Below are 15,980 nucleotides of genomic sequence, written 5' to 3'. Positions count from 1 at the left end.
GTTCTTGGATGGTTTTTAAGTGTTCTATTTTATTTTTGAAGTTTATTCATTTGAGAGAGAGCGAGTGCACACATGACTGGGGCGGGGGCAGAGAAAGAGAGAGAATCCCAAGCAGGCTCCACACTGTCAGCACAGAGCCCGACTCGGGGCTTGATCTCATGAACTGTGAGATCATGACCTGAGCCGAAATCAAGAGTCAGACGCTTAACCAGCTGAGCCACTCGGGCGCCCCGTGTTTTTATTTTAGGAATTATTGATTACATCTGGTTATTAGAGGGGGAAATGCTGTTTTCCTTATTTTTTCCTCTTTACTTCCTGAAAGCATAGTAAACACATTTCTCAGTATGCTTTTGGCTAAGCCAGTTTTTGTATTTATTTTTCTATATTGCTGAATGATAAAATAAAGGGACACAGAACCTAGAACGTGACCCGGTTTATGTGAGAATGCACACACACATACATGTATGCACAGAGGGTGTCCAGGAAGATGCATTAAAAACTAGATGTCAGCCTGGGAGAAGGAGGATGGCGGAGAAGAGGGAGTGAGCTATAGGCCAATTGTACTTTTTTCCTTTATATCCTTCTGTACTATTTTGATTTTTTGCTGTAAGCATGTATTTTTTTAAACAATTTTTTAAACTTGTGATTTCCAGGATTGCTTCTTCTCACATCACCTCCCTTTTTAGCTGTTCTGTGAGCAGCCTCTCGAGGCGCCTCTGTGTTTCTCCCACTGATACAAGGAATGTGCTCTCTGGGTTTGTCCCCCACCCATCTCATGACTTTGTCGGCCTGCCCCCACTCTCGGTGTTTCTCCCAGGCCATGGCATCCTGGACCCCTAGAAATCATGTGGTGCGGTTCCCTCTTTCAGAGATGTGGGGCCTGAGGCCCCTGGTGGCCTTTTCCTGCCTCTTTGAAATCTCCATTTTGTGATGAGCTAAGAAAAGCCAAAACGGAACGCCTTATTTTCTCATAGACTTGTCATTGTGCATCCCTGAGTAGTATTGTGGCCTGCCTTTTGGTACCTGAGTACTGTTTTATGCTAAGGCCCATCTGGCATCGTACATTCTCAGGGTCATATCATATTGAAGGGGGAAGAGTCCCACGGTGTAAAAACGCCCAGGCCTGATGGCTGAAGCTCAGAAGGCATCTCCAGCGATGGCTCCAGCACACTGGGGAGAGATGACAGGGCAGTTGTGAGCACCTTCGTCCTCTGCTTTCATCTTCAACGTTTATTACTGGGCTGGGACTCATTAGGAAATTTAGACCACGAGACTTAAGGCGACGTATTCTCTGTAAGATTCCTGCAGCATCAGAGAGAAGTTTACCGAAACGAAGGAAACCACGCTTACGTCTCTCTGGAGAGCTGAGGGGAAGCATCGCCTTGGGGATGATCGGAGGGCAGAGCTGAGCGGATACGACCGTGAGCCTGAGCTCACCAGGGCCTGGGTCCGTGGGAGAAAGGCTTGTCGGGGTGTCATTGCTGCTCTCGGAATCCCAGGGCGAGGAACAGCCGGACCTGGGCCACGCAAATGCGCCGCGTTAGCGATGTCCACTCTTGGTGTATGTTTCCCTCGCTTTCTGGGTCCTTAACTGCCTCTTCCTCCTGACTGTGCCTGCAGGTTGTGGAGAGGAGGAGAACGCCAGCTGAAATCAGGGAAGAGTTTGAGCGACTGCAGAGAGAGAGGGAGGACAGGAGGCTGCAGCAGCGCACCAACCCCAAGGTGAGCCGGGCCCGCGGCGGTGAGGATGGCGTAGGCCTCACTGCCAGGCGGCAGGCCTGAGGTCAGTGGTGAGAGCGGACCGAATTGGTGGAACAAAATTGTGCCTATTTTATCTCAGAGCAGCCTCTTTCGGGAGAGCAGCTCCTGGTGGCTTTCGGCTCAGGACCTGGACAAAAGTGTCTTGAACCCTTGAACCATGTGCAGGGAAGACCAAACCCATCCCGAGCCGAGGAGACTTCCCAGGCGGCAGCACAGGCAAGGTCCCTGAGGCCCTTTCCTGCAGTCGTGCCGCCCAAGCCCTTGGCGGGTGACAGTCAAGGGACACTGTCAGCAGCCACCTGACCCTGCTCCAAAGCAGCAGGACTCCCTGCAGCACTGGGGGTGTGGGATGTTTCCAAACTGCCTTACGCGGGGCCCCGGCTCTGATCTGCCTGGACACCGGTGCCGTGAGCACCAGTCACCAGGCTGTTCTGGCAACGAGGTGACCCCCTTTAACAACATCAAGTCCCCAAGGGAGTTTGAGTCCCGTGACCTAGTGACGGGCCCGAGTCTGAGAGCTACTTTTCGGTCCTGTGGATGATACCTTTTCCTCTGATCTGTTAGAGAAGCAGATTGTCCAGAGTGCACGCGCCAGCCCCGTGGCAAATGGGGTGTCTCCGTCAACTTGAGGTGCCGGTTGTGTGAATGTCTAGTCGAATGTGGCCCCGGTGTCCTGTTCGGCTGCACTTGACAAGGGCCCTCAGCAGCCGGACTCCCTCAGTGTGGCCCGATGGCCTGGCAGGCAGCCTGAGATCTCCTAAAGAGAAAGAACAGAGGCTGGCTTACAGCCCGGGCATTGTGATAATACGAACTTCTGATCGAGTACATTCTAGAAAGGGGAATTTTTTTTCAAGACTCCTACAGCGTTTAGAGGACCGTATCTTCAGAACACTCCCATCTATTTGAAGCCTGCATTTCAAAGTATATTTATAAATGCCAACACCTCTCCTTCCTGCCCAGCCTCCCTGCAGCAGATGATGGCGTCAGTGGTGCGGGGCCGTCTTACGGTCGTAGGAGAGCGGAGAATCGAAACGCTGGCTGAACCGACTCGGGGCGGGTGACACGGTGGGGCGCACCAAAGGTCTCTGCGGCGCCCTGAGCCGCGCTCGGGGGTTCCCTTCGCGGAGCCAGTGCTCAGGGCCACGCGCCGCGGGAGGTCTGGTTTGAAAGTCGGTGTCGGCAGATGGAGTGAGGGTTGAGGAGACGGGGTGGGGCCTGGCGGGAGCAAGCTGTTGCTGTGGAATCTTTGCCGTTCTGGCTGGAGTTATGCTGCACTCCGAGCAACGAAGGGGAAAGAGAACGTCACAGTAGCCTGAGCCTCCGTGGCCTGCGATAAAATTGGCCATCTGGGTGCGCGCAGTGATTGCTTATTGGGATTCTGTGGAAACGTGTCTCCAGGCCATGTTTCCGTGGAATGAGAGAGCACAGCTGTGACCATTTCACACAAGCGTGCGAGTTATTGTAAAATTCCTAATACTTCGCTACTTCCATAAACTGCTTCCAAATAAATAAGACATTTTCTAACCAGAAATAGTGAGTGATAGCCAGATGTTTGGCCATGCAGCATTTTGAGGAGAGCTTTTATTCCATTTCTGAGGGTTTTGCTTTTCATGATGAGTGGAAAGGTTTGGGATGTTCTCATCCTAAGAAAGGGGAGATCGCCTCTCTTAAGGCCACAGGGGAAGGACACTGCCGATGACCATCGGGCTCAGCACCGACCTGTTGTCACAGGGGACTGGCAGGCGAGCACATTTGTGGCACTGCTGTCTGAGACTTGGATGGGCATTTCTCTCCGTTGTTACCAGTAAGAGTTTGTTGGGCGGGGATGTGCCGGTGGGATGTATGTATGAGAGCGGGCAAAGAGGTCAGGTGGGAAAAAATGGTAGATGGGAAATATTCCGACACAGTGATGTGGGACCCGAAGCTAAGCGCGTGACCTGTGTTTAGTTTTCTCATCTGTAAAACGAAGCCGCCTGACCTTCCTGACTACCACGCCAAGTTGGGAAATGATTGAAACAATAGGAAATAGGTGTTAATTTATTGGAACCAGACAAACGTGCTGGGTCGATGCAAAGTGGTACTCATTAGGTACCCTCGAGGTTAAGAATTTTTGTTTTTGTGTCTCCTCCAGCACTGCGTGGGAGATACTTGGTTTGGTCAGGTAGTTCTGGGCCCATTTGGGTTTGGATGGGGTCTGGCAGTTGGGATTTCAAAGTGGCCCTCTGACAACACCGTCAGCCTTCTCCCGTGGCCTTGGCCTTGTGGTGTCTCGGTGTGGCCAGCTACCTGTGAGTCTTGGTTTGTGTGAAATGAGCTTTGGAAAGCACAGTGGTGCTTAGAAACAATGAGCGGAATCCCCAGTTCCCGCGTGGGAGCCACTGATGGCACGCGTGCACACGCACACTCACACACACACAGACGCCCAGACGCCCAGACGCCAGAGGCAGCACGATAGCGCTTTCCACCTGGAGTCCGGAGCCCTGCACTGGGATTCTGATTCCACCCTCTTGTTCTGGGCCCGGGGCCAGGTCACTTCTCCAGTCTTCGCTCTGTTTCCTCTTGGGTGAAATGAAAGGTTTGCCACAAAGCCCACTGCTTGGGGTCAAGAGACTCCAAAGTCCTTAGTTTAATTGCCCCTGTTTTCTGTCTTTGCTGCATGAGAGTAGAGTCGTGTTCCCTGCTGGAAAACGCGAGGCTTGGGTTGCTGGTGTCCTGGGATCTCCCAGGCCCTCACACTGAGCAGGCGTAGGGGGTAGTTTGCAGCCGGACAGACGATGAGGCTCCTCCACACCGAGTGCGCCGTGCGTGACTGGACCGCCATGGCCACCCTCCCTCCCTCTTCAAGATCTTGGTTTTATTTGCTTAATCCATCGACGCGTCTTGACTTTCAGAGACTTAAGAGGATGCAGTAGGGTTGTTCTGTGCCATGTTCACTTCATACTGATAATTTTCATTCCTTTCTTGGTTAATGCCCGTAAACCTTCTGTCTCTCTGACGGCAGCCACTCTGGGAGTCTAAAGATGACAGGTCTCAGGCAGCGCAGTCGGGACTTTGTTACTGCCTCCTAATGAACTTGTTCCCATCCCGTGTGAAGCACACTGTTAAGTCAAAGACTGCTGGGGGGCCGTCACTGTCTGCCTCTGGGCGTATGGACTGCTTGCTTTCTGTCCCTTTTACATAACAGTTCCTGGAGATCGGCACATTATTTCCTGGACCTTCCATTCTCCTTTCGCTGTACAGAGCTTAACGTAAACTCCCTGGCAAGACCTCCTTTCTGATTTTAGAAAGGCCAGCTTATTGGTTTGGTTCCTGTAATAGCTTAAAAATAGAATCCAGCTGTATCAGGAAACATTTAAAAAATGTATCAAGGAAGACCTGTAACAGTAAAAATAGTTTTAAATCCCAGAGTGTTTTCATAAAGACACAGGATTACATTACTCAATTATTTTTAAAGGGTTTTTGAAAAGCCGTGTTTCACTTGCCATGGCTAATGATTATAGGCATCCGAATGAGCCTGTGGCTATGACTTCAGTCTGTTCGGTGGAAAGGACTCTGATGTCATAAACTGACTCGGCTTCGCTGACAGGAAAGCCATACAGAAGAAAAGCTGTTCGAGCCCATATGTTGGTTGCGCTCAATGTCAGGAAGGGGCGACGTAATGTGTGCAGAAATGGGCAGCTGTCGAGAGTGAAGAAATTGGGAAGTTGGCACAGAAGAGGGGACCGAGTCCGAGAAGGCTGTTGGATAAAGCAGAGCTTTTGCAGAAGAGAAGGGCCGGCTGCTGTCCCCATCCTGGTGGCATAACCACTTGGAAACAAGGCGTCAGAATTAGAGGCTTCGGTTTATGCAGGGAGGGCGGCCCAGGGGGGGTGGCGTCCTTGGAAACTCTGGTAAGTTTGAGATTGATCCTCCAACATGAGAGAACATGGGTTCTGACTTTGATCCCAGAATGAATCTGCAGAGACCATCTCACAAGAGCCACCATGGGCTCGTCAGCTATAAAACAGGCAAACTGCACAGTGCCTCTTAAAGCAATTGCCTCTTTGGGTGGAATTTTCAGTTAGTAATTGAGAATGCATTTGACAGAAATTTCTCACATTATCCTTATGGCCAGATAAAATACAAACATGAAAATAATTCAGAATGAAACATTCCTGGCTGAATGAACACCTGATTCTACTCAAAGAGGGTTGATTAATGCATCATCCCCAGCCTGGTGAGAAGCTTCTCCTCATGGGAGAAAGGCTGTAACTTGTCATGTTCAGAATTTCTGTAAATGATGTCAGTGAGGATGTGTTTGTCATATTCACAGGTGACCCAAGGCCGAAGGACAAAACCAAGATTCTAAAAGATCCCAATGAACTAGAATGGCAAGGTTAGACATGCTAGCTAAGAGCAGGGGAGACGGGGAAATGGTGGTCTTTATTTGGCTCAGCTTAGTGTTAACAACAGTTTAGAGTATTTTGCAGGTTGGGAATGAGTACGATAAAGATGATTCATTTATACACAAAGCAGTTTAAATTGGGTGCCTGTAAGGAGCCAGATCCTGTGCCAGATGTGGACGTGCAGCAGAGAATAACAGACAAGACCCTGCCCTCTTGGGTACTAGCCGAGAGAGACCATAAACACAATACATAAAAGCATATAATACGTTAGAACGTGACCGTGCTATGGCGGGAAGCTAGGTCAGGGTCCGGGGAGAGGAAAGCAATTTGAAATAAGGTGGTCAGGCCTTGCTGAGAGGATAACATTGGAACAAAGATGAGACAAGTTATCCGTGTGGATATCGGGGAAGAGCCTTCTGGATGGAGGGAGCAGCCAGTGCAGAGGGATGCTGGATCTGGTATGTTCGAGTAGAGGCAAAGAGACCAGTGTGTCTGGAACAGTGATGGTGGAAATTATTAGCAGCTGAGGGCCAAGAGGCACATCTCCATTTCCCTGTTGAAAAGCAGCAACTGGCCTTAATTTGTGACAGTTCGAGAGAACAGAACCGACGGCACGGAGATGATTTTGGCTCCGTCTAAGGAGCAGTGAATGCGGTGGGCTGCTGGGGGCTGAAGGAAACCGCACTTTCATCCACCATCTCGTCCCGAACACAGAGCAGCAGGGACCTGCATCTTCCAAGTGGGGGGAAGGGGGGCAGTTACATAATTAAGATAAAAATAAGTTTTCCCGGCTGTTCACAGAGCCAGTGTGGGAGTGGGTGCCGGGCCGGCGGGTGGTGCTCCGTCCCGGCTGGAGCGCTTTGATGACCTCTGGCGGTCTCCAGGCCCTGCCTGGGAGTCGTGGTGTCCCTTGGTTACGTTAGCTCCTCCTGAAGAGGAGGCCTCTGAGACTCCGCGGCACAAGAAGTCGACGGATGTTTAAATATGCATGTAAGACCTTGCTAAGATTTTACTCATTTTTAAGTAGATGCTAGTTTTGCAGTCTAAGGTGTGGGGAAATTTTTTGCAGGTTTTTGTGGTCAGAGTAATGCGCGTAAGTAGTTTACGAAGTCGGGTACCAGGCTTACTGCAGAAACAAGCAGCCGCCCCTCCCAGCACCCGTCTTTCCCACCTGACTCCTGCCCCCACCCCACCTGACCCAGGAGGGACGTGCCTCTCCTGCCCCCTGAGCTCTTGCTTCAGACGTTTCTTCTGTATTCCTGAGTTGCACGTTTACACTGTTCTGTTTTTCCGGTTTCCCCCCCTCAGTAAAGATAAGGATGCAGTTCCCCAGCGTCCTTGTCCACCCGGCGCGGTTATAATCGCCCTTGGGGTTAAGTGAAGGTTCACCAAATAAATGCTCAGCTGAGCCAGGCGGGCGTACCACGACTACCAGACCTTTCTCGAAAGGCCTTTTCCTCACGGTGTTAGTAACTCTCTCTCTCCCTAGGTTCCTTTGACGAGCTTTCTATAAATCTGTCACTACTTCGTTTCCAGACTGTTGGATTCAGCCTTCCCCCTTCCATCGCACTCCTTAGATACTCTCACCCATCCTGGTGGCACCCCCCGCCCCCAGGATCCCCGCTTCATCCTCCCTGCTCCCCTTCCAGTCTGGACCCTGCTTTCCAGGCCTGCGTATAGCTGGGGCCCCAGGACTTTCCTCACCAGCTTCCTAGGAATGCCTTTTCGTTCAGTCAACATCCTGAGCTGCACCAAACAGAACCTCCCTGTCCTCGAGGAGCTCGGAGGCCCAACCCTTTCCTGGGTTGGCTTTCCGCCTCCCTGTCTTCCTGATTGATCCTTTTTTGGGCATCCTCCAGTAGCTCATTATAAAAGATGCCTGGAAGGCAAATTTCTGTGTCCTTTTTTTTCTGCTCTAACTCTTTTAAAAGAAAAAATAACGTACGGACTACGCATCTATACACATACAAAGGATTACGTGTAATGTATAAACCGTAACAGGAGTGAGGAACATGTAGGACCCCACCGCCTGACCCCAGGACAAGAGTACTGCCCACACCTTGCATCTGCTTCCATGGCCCCCGCCTGCCCCACCTCCCTGCCAGAAGGAAACACAATCCAAATGGCCATCCTTGTGTTGCTTTTTAAATTTTGCCATAAATTGTGTGTATGCTTGGGACGGCCTGGATGGCTCAGTCGGTTAAGTGTCCGGCTTCGGCCCAGGTCATTGATCTCAAGGTTCGAGCCCCACACTGGGCTCTCTCCTGACTTTGCAGAGCCTACTTGGGATCCTCTGTCTTCCTGTCTCTCTGCCTCTCCCCCGCTCGTGCACGCTCTCTCTCTCTCCTAAAAATAAATAAATAAGCATTTAAAAAAAGGCGGGGGGGGGATGTAGGCTTAAGTAATACACTGTTTGGGTCTTATTTTTCAGCTTTATAAAAATGCTACCATGCTATCAGTAGTCCTCTGGGACTTGTTTTCTACCCACACCTCATACTCTTTTGGAGTCTGTGTGTTTCTCGTGAGGCTGTGGCTCATTCATTGTCGTTGCTGTAAATCAGCTCACCCACCCTCGTTTCTGGGGCTTTGCTGTTAAAGAACATTCCGCGTGTTCTTGTGCTTGTCTCCTCGTGCACACACGTGCAGGGGTGTCCACAAACACCTAGATATAAAATTGATGTTCAGCTCTTAAGAGATGTCGCCACCTTGCTTTCCAGACTCTGCATACCTCAGAAAGTCTTGGTTGTATCTTTATCCTCAGCTAAGTATAACGCGTGTGTGTGCATACGTTGGACAGTATACGTGTGTCGAGACACGTGTTATGAAGTGAGTCTAACTTACTATTTAGTTACAGCTTCATATTTAACGTGAATATTCCTGCTCTATTTTTTAACATCCATGAAGTTTCCTCTTCTCAGATGTGTTGTTTTTCTAATTCATGGGAAGGTGCAAAGTGGGGCTCTGGTGCTTTGAGCTGTAGAGACAGATGCCCTGCGTTCACATCCCATCTCAGACACTTCGCCTCTTTGTTCCTCGGCGTGTTCATCTGTGAAGTGGAGACAGTGGCAGTGTCGTCAGTGAAAAGCTGAAGCGGAACACGTGTTGAACACTTGGGAGAGTCCCTGACACATAGCGTTCACAACGCTGTTTTTTACGATTAACGCAACATCTCTTATTTTTCTAAGGATATTCCTTACAGGTTGTTTGCCATTTTCTTTGGCGTTTGTATTCTCTGCTTCTTTCTCCTTCTTTCTGATGTTTACTTGGTTTCCGACTTCCGTGTTGGAGATTTCCCTCGAACGTGTGGTAATAATCTCCGGCTGTCTGCTCCCGAGGAGGGAGGCAGAAAAGCCCGGGCTTGGCAGGGTTTGTCACTCACGGCCTTAACTCCCTCCATCCTCGACGGAGCTTAGTGTTGAAAGGCCTCTTCTACTCAGTGGGTGGTTGCTCTCTGGAGAGGAAACCCCCAGTCTCTGGCCTAGCTGCGGTAGGGGCGTCGGGGGGAGCGGGCTGGGAGATGACCCTGTTTCCAGGGCCTGCCCCACCCCTCCCGCCAGAGCTGGCATGCCTTCCCTTGATGTCTTCAAAGATCAGGCCTCTGTCACTTGTCCCCTTAGTAAGCAGGCAACTCCTGGGGTGCCTGGTCCCTCCGGTGCCTCAACCAGCAGAGGCCTGGTTTCAGCTTCCTCTGCTCAGTGACCATCTCCATCCTTTTCCAGTTTCTAAGGCTTGGTTAGCACCTCTTCTCTATCACCTCTGTTATTCCTTGAGCCTCACTTTGGGAGGGAGGAGGGTTTCAAGACAACAATACTATTGGTTTAACCAAAAATCCACATTGGTTATTGGACGTAATTGTACCAGAAGCCTTTTGTTTGTCCGTCATCATCGAGATAGAAGAACAAAAGAAAAAAAAAGAAAATAGCCACAACTCTGTCAACCACAGCTTCTTCGTTTGAAAGTCTGTCGGGAAGAGGGGCGCCTGGGTGGCTCAATTGGATAGGTATCTGACTTCAGCTCAGGTCGTGATCTCGGGATTCGTGAGTTCCAGCCCCGCGTCGGGCTCTGCACCGACAGCTCGGAGCCCAGAGCCTGTTTCGGATTCTGCGTCTCCCTCTCTCCGCCCCTCTCCTGCTCACTCTCCATCTTTCTCTCTCTCAAAAATAAATAAACACTAAAAAAAACTGTTTTTTAACTGCAGATTCTCAGAGGAGCTGCACAGGAGTCTGTCAGGCTGCTCCCGGGGACTCTGCATCTAAACTAGCAGGCTCCCAGGGAGGTCAGATGGCGGCTGACTTGGAGCTGCTGCAGTAGTCTGCAGGCGTGAGGGCAAAAAGCCATCTTGCTTACAGTGCTTATTTTTATTTCATGGTTAAAGAAAACAGGGTTGACTTAAGAATGGTTCATTTGGTGGTCCAGTGTGGTTGTAGTTTAGAGGTTGGAATAGATGCTTAAAAGGTGATCTCTTCCTCCTATGTTTACCTCCCTGAACCTTTGAATCTTAAGAGTTGGTGATTTTTATTAAGTAGTTCAAAACCTGAGAAACTAGTAAATCAGATTCATTTGCTAAGTCGTGTTATATTCTTACTACCGTGGCCTAATTGAAAATGGTTTGAAACCACGGGGAGTGTCCTCCCTGGAGCCCAGTCGCTTCTGGTCTGGGCAGCGGAAACTGCCCTACGCGACAGACTGATTCTTCCATCTCCGGAACAGATCACAGAGGTCTTAGTTGGGAATCTGTAGCTGCTGCCTGTCCCACTGACAGTGTTTCATCGGTATCATGAATGCATGTAAAGGACTTTATAACTATCATCGTGTTGTCTTTTTATACTCTGATGGCAGAATTGAGTACCCTAACACGAGGCTCAGCCAACCGTGGCCCACTGTCTAGTTTTCTTCAGCCCGTGAGCTAAGAATGGTTTTTATTACATCTTTAATGGTTTTTAAAAAATCACAAGAGGGGCATCTGGATGGCTCAGTTGGTTGAGCATCTGGCTCTTAATCTCAGCTCAGGTCTTGATCTCCAGGTCATGGGTTCGGGCCCCTCACTGGACTCCATGCTGGGCATTTAGCCTACTTTAAAAAAAAAAAGAAAAAAGGAAGAAGAAGAATTTGTGACACATAAAAATGATATGAAACTTGGGGCACCTGGGTGGCTCAGTCGGTTAAGCGTCCAACTTCGGCTAAGTTAATGGTCGCACAGTCCATAGGTTCAAGCCCTGAGTCGGGCTCTGTGCTGACAGCTCGGAGCCTGGGGCCTGCTTTGGATTCTGTGTCCTTTTCTCTGTGCCCCGCCCCCTGCTCGAGCTCGCTCTCGCTCTCTCTGTCTTGCTCTCTCTGTCAAAAATAAAAATGAAACTTGAATTTCAGTATCCTGAAATAAAGTTTTATTGGAATACAGCAAAGCTCATTCATTTAAGTATGACCCGTGGCTTTTTTGTGCTTTCAGTAACAGCACAGACTGAGTGGTTTCAGCCATAACCGTCTACAAAACCTAAAATACGATCTAGCCCTTGACAGAAAAAGTTCGATGACCCTGCTCTAGAAAACTAAAGTGAAGTGTGCAAGTATTTTCCTTTGTAAACTCTTTTGATTTGAAAAATGTGATTTAATTACAATTTAATAATAAAAGGACACAAACCTCCATACATTGGATGGAAAGTTGTTGGGAAAGCGCTGGCTCATTAATTTCCCCGGCATTAGATCTATTTTATCTTTCTCTTTTCCTTGATCTTTTTGATCTTCTGTCAGAATTCAGATCTTTCACCCCTCAGAGTTGTGACTTCTCATATAAAAGCGTATTGTCTTGAAAGTTCCTGAAAGTGAGTTGGTAAGTTGCCACCAAATACCTCGTTAGCACACGGAGAAGAAAGCTATCCGGTTCTGGTACTGTGACCAGCCCATTTTCAAAAGGTTATCGCCTTGAAATGGGAGAACAGCGGAAGGCAGACATCCAAACCACTCTTGAAAATATTAAGAGACATGTCCTTGTGCACCCAGAATGATGTGATCGCTCATGCTCTGGGACAGTCTGTTTCATTGGGTGTGGCTGGCTCTTGAGCCTAACATCCCGTACCGTGGCTCTCTTGACCTTTCTGGGTGAGTCCTTTTCCATAGACTCGGACCAAAGCCTGTTGAGTCTCAGAAGTCACCGCTCAGGCGCGTGGGTGGTGGCTCTGTCGGTTAAACGTCTGACTTCAGCCCAGGTCATGCTCTCACAGTTGGTGGGCTCACACCCCATGTTGGGGTCTGTGCTGGCAGCTCGGAGTCTGGAGCCTGCTTCGGATTCTGTGTCTCCCTCTGTCTCTGTCTCTCTGCCCCTACCCCACTCGCACTCTGTCTGTCTGTCTGTCTCTCTCGATCTCTCTCTGTCTCTAAAATAAACATTAAATTTTTTTAAATTAAAAGGAAAGAAACAACAAAATAGTTGAAAAACTGATGACTTGAGCAATATTTTTGGCTTTTAAGGGCTCTTCTACCCTTTGGTACACAGGCTGATTGTCAGTGTGAAGTTAACACAAAGATGTATCATTCTAAAATTTTTCTTTGGGAAAGGAAAGAAAACCATACTTAACATTCTGGAAGTTTTCACCCAATGCAATTAGACAGATAATAAAGGAGATGTAAATATTGAAAGGGCTGTAGTTTTTTGTGTAGGATATGATTGCCTGTCCTTAGAGAACCAACTGAAACCTGCCGAGACCAACAAGTTGAATGAGGCGGCCCGTCAGGAAACCCCCAGAGATAAGACCGTGGTTGCCACCGTTCCTGCCGCACGAATCACCAAATAGGCTCCCCTGACCGCTCTCCCTGCCTCCTTCCTCACCTCAGCACAGCAGCCCGATTGAGCCTGCAAAACTAGGGTGGGACCACACCATCCTGCCTGAGGCGCTCCAGTGGCTTATATCATTCATTATGAGCCAGCATCCTGACAGTGGCCCGTATAGGGTGACGGTCATTCCCCATCCAAACCCCAGGACGTTTTTGAGAGAGAAAAAGAGGTACTTAAAATAATTAAAATTTTACAGCTTTTTGAAATGTTTATTGATCAACACTGATTTTATTATATTGGAGAAACTATGAAATGGTTTACTTAAAACCTATTTTCAAAAATAAAATATTTCCTGTAAAAAAACACATACCTGTGTATATTAAAGCAGATTTTAAAAATTATATTGATTATGTGAACATGAAAAGTGGCAGAAGCGGGGGCGCCTGGCTGGCTCAGCTGGTAGAGCATGCGACTCTTGAGTTCAGGATCGTGAGTTCAAGCCCCACGTTGGATGTCGAGCCTACTTAAAAAAATAAATAAAAGTAGCAGAAGCAGAATCATTTTTGGCACACATTCACGTACGTATATCAGCTGTGTTTGTCTCTGATATTCTGCATTCTGGTTATGTATCAGTGCATAACCAATCACACCAAAACTTAGTGGCTCGCGTGAACAATTGGGTTTTCTCTCCTGGTCCTGTGGTTGACCAGGTTCTCTGTGGTTGACCATGGTTCTCCCTGGGGGGTCTCCTCATATGGGTGAAGTCCAGTGGCAGCTGGGTCACATTGAAGATGACGTTTGCACTCTTGTGCCTCCCAGGTGGCTCTCCTTCTTCTCCCCCTAACCCCGGCTGGCTTGGGCTTCCTCACGGCATAGCAGTCTCAGGGGACGTAGATTGTCCTGTGTTAGTGAGCTTCCCCAGAAAAGCACCTCCAAAGGCCTGAAAGAAGCTTCGAGTCTTCCTGTGACCTAGCTCTGAAGGCGACACCTTCACACCCACTGCACTCTGTTGGACAAAAGCAAGTCCCAGTCCTGTGCAGAATCAAGGAGAGGGCTCTGTGCAAGGGTCACATGCCAGCAGGCAGGACCCACTGGGAGGCCTTCTTTGGATTCTTCTGGATTCTTCTTCTTTGGATTCACTGTGGCACCACTGTTTTTCCGAAGAATGTACCTTTAGTGTTTTTTTTTTTCTTTCATGACATTGCCTACCATCTTCTACACTTGTATTTAGTAAATTTGAAATTTTTAACATATTTGATTCTTCTCTGTATACTATAGTATTATTAATTGAGAAGAAAATAGTCTAAATTCTAAATTTCTACCTTGTGGAGCATATATTTTGGCCCAAGTATTTTCATAGATATTGTCTTTTTGCCTCCATTTGGAATATTTTTCTTTGACACATTTTTTTTTTTTTTATAAACTGTCTTTATTTATGATCTTTTGACTGCTTCATCAAATTTACATGCCAGCCACAAAGCTGCAGGCAAGGCCTTTTCGTTCCGTTCCAGGAAAGAAGATAAATTTAACTAATTAAAGATGACAGCTCCACCCAACGATTCTTACCAAAAATTGAGATATTCCAAAATACCATTATGGAATTTCAAAATGAAAAAAACTGTTGGAGCTCTCTTATGCAGTCTGTCCTTCCTCAGGAGCTCAATTTCAGAGTTACGTGCTTTATTTCCAGTGATTGCAATTTCTTAAATATTTTAAAAGCTACAGGGTTTATTGTGCCATTTTAAAAAGGAGTCCTTTAAAGACTCAGACATTCCTAATATTCAATTTTTAATGCACTGGCACGCCACATTTTTTTGTGTTCAGAATCAGCTTCACAAAAAAAAAATTGCTGGTACTCTGCATACACAAAAATATTTGTACATTTTGACAACTTTAGCTTTTTTTCCATAGGTAGACTATCACAGCTTTTTTTTTTCTGTCTGTTTTATTTTATTTTTTAAGTTTGTTTATGTATTTTGAGAGAGAAGAGGGAGAGCACAAGCAGCGGAGGACAGAATGAGAGAGAGAGAGAATATCCCAAGCAGGCTCCCTGCTGTCAGCTCAGAGCCCAACGCGGGGCTCGAACTCCCCAACCTCAAGATCCTGATCTGAGCTGAAATCAAGAGTCAGAGGCCTAACCGACTGAGCTACCCAGGTTTTGACAGGGTTATGCATCTGTGTGCATTGTAACTAATCCCAAGACTGTTTCTACTCCATAGGTCTCTTGATTCAATAAGATACTTGTACTGTAACGCTGTACTTTACCAAAACTGGTATTTGAGTGTCACCACAAAAACAAAATTTTACATTCATTGTGGAACGTTCTGACTGGAGTTTACAGTAACATTTTCTCATAGAGTTCCCCCAATTCCCACACCGAGGATGAGGGCAGCACACAACCAGCAAATCTTGGACACCAACAGGGCGTCCGAGAATCCAACTCCATTCTGACACCGTCTACCTGGAGACGGCATCAGATTGCACAGGTTAGGGGTTCAGTCCTCCAACACTGCTCCCACCCCCCACTTCAGATGCCAGTCCCGAGCCCAAGGCCTATGGCTGAGGGCTGCAGATGCCAACACCCGCCCCCTTGGGTTCTTTTAATTCTCTAGAGGGGCTTGCAGAACTCAGGAAAACACTTCAGTTTACAAATCAGCAGCCAGAGCGGGGTCTGGGGAATGGGTACGGGGGCTTCTGTGCCTTCTCCAGACACCCTACTCTCCCTGTACCTCCGCTGTGTTCACCAACCCGAAGCTCTCAGAACCCAGTCCTTTTGGATTTTTATGGAGGCCTCATTGCGCAGTCAGACTGACCTAAGTCATTGGCCATTGGCTGATTCAGCCTCTGGCTTCCCCCGCCCCCGCACTTGGGTGGAGACCACAAGTCGCCTTCATTAACATAACACAAGACACTTTTATCGCCCTCATCACCAGAAATTTCTAGGGTTTCTGGAGCTGTGAGCCTGGAACCTTGTGGATGAAGACCAATAATACATTTAGTCATTCAGATGACCAAATATACATTTCTTATAATTCACAGCATTGTACATTTATAATTCTAATCAA

At 48.2% G+C, this 15,980-nt stretch overlaps 1 protein-coding gene across 1 annotated transcript in view; it reads left to right on the top strand.

The window, feature by feature from the left end:
* DNAJC11 (DnaJ heat shock protein family (Hsp40) member C11) overlaps nt 1-15,980 on the top strand; it is a 70,439-nt gene that overhangs the window by 32,493 nt on the left and 21,966 nt on the right. Inside the window, exon 4 of the mRNA XM_027060545.2 lies at nt 1,621-1,722. Within this exon, the coding sequence (XP_026916346.1) occupies nt 1,621-1,722 (102 nt within the window). The remainder of the gene's footprint in view (nt 1-1,620; nt 1,723-15,980) is intronic.

Source organism: Acinonyx jubatus, chromosome C1, assembly GCF_027475565.1.
Source record: "Acinonyx jubatus isolate Ajub_Pintada_27869175 chromosome C1, VMU_Ajub_asm_v1.0, whole genome shotgun sequence".
Classification (NCBI taxonomy): domain Eukaryota; kingdom Metazoa; phylum Chordata; class Mammalia; order Carnivora; family Felidae; genus Acinonyx; species Acinonyx jubatus.
This window is presented reverse-complemented; position numbering and strand designations above follow the sequence as displayed.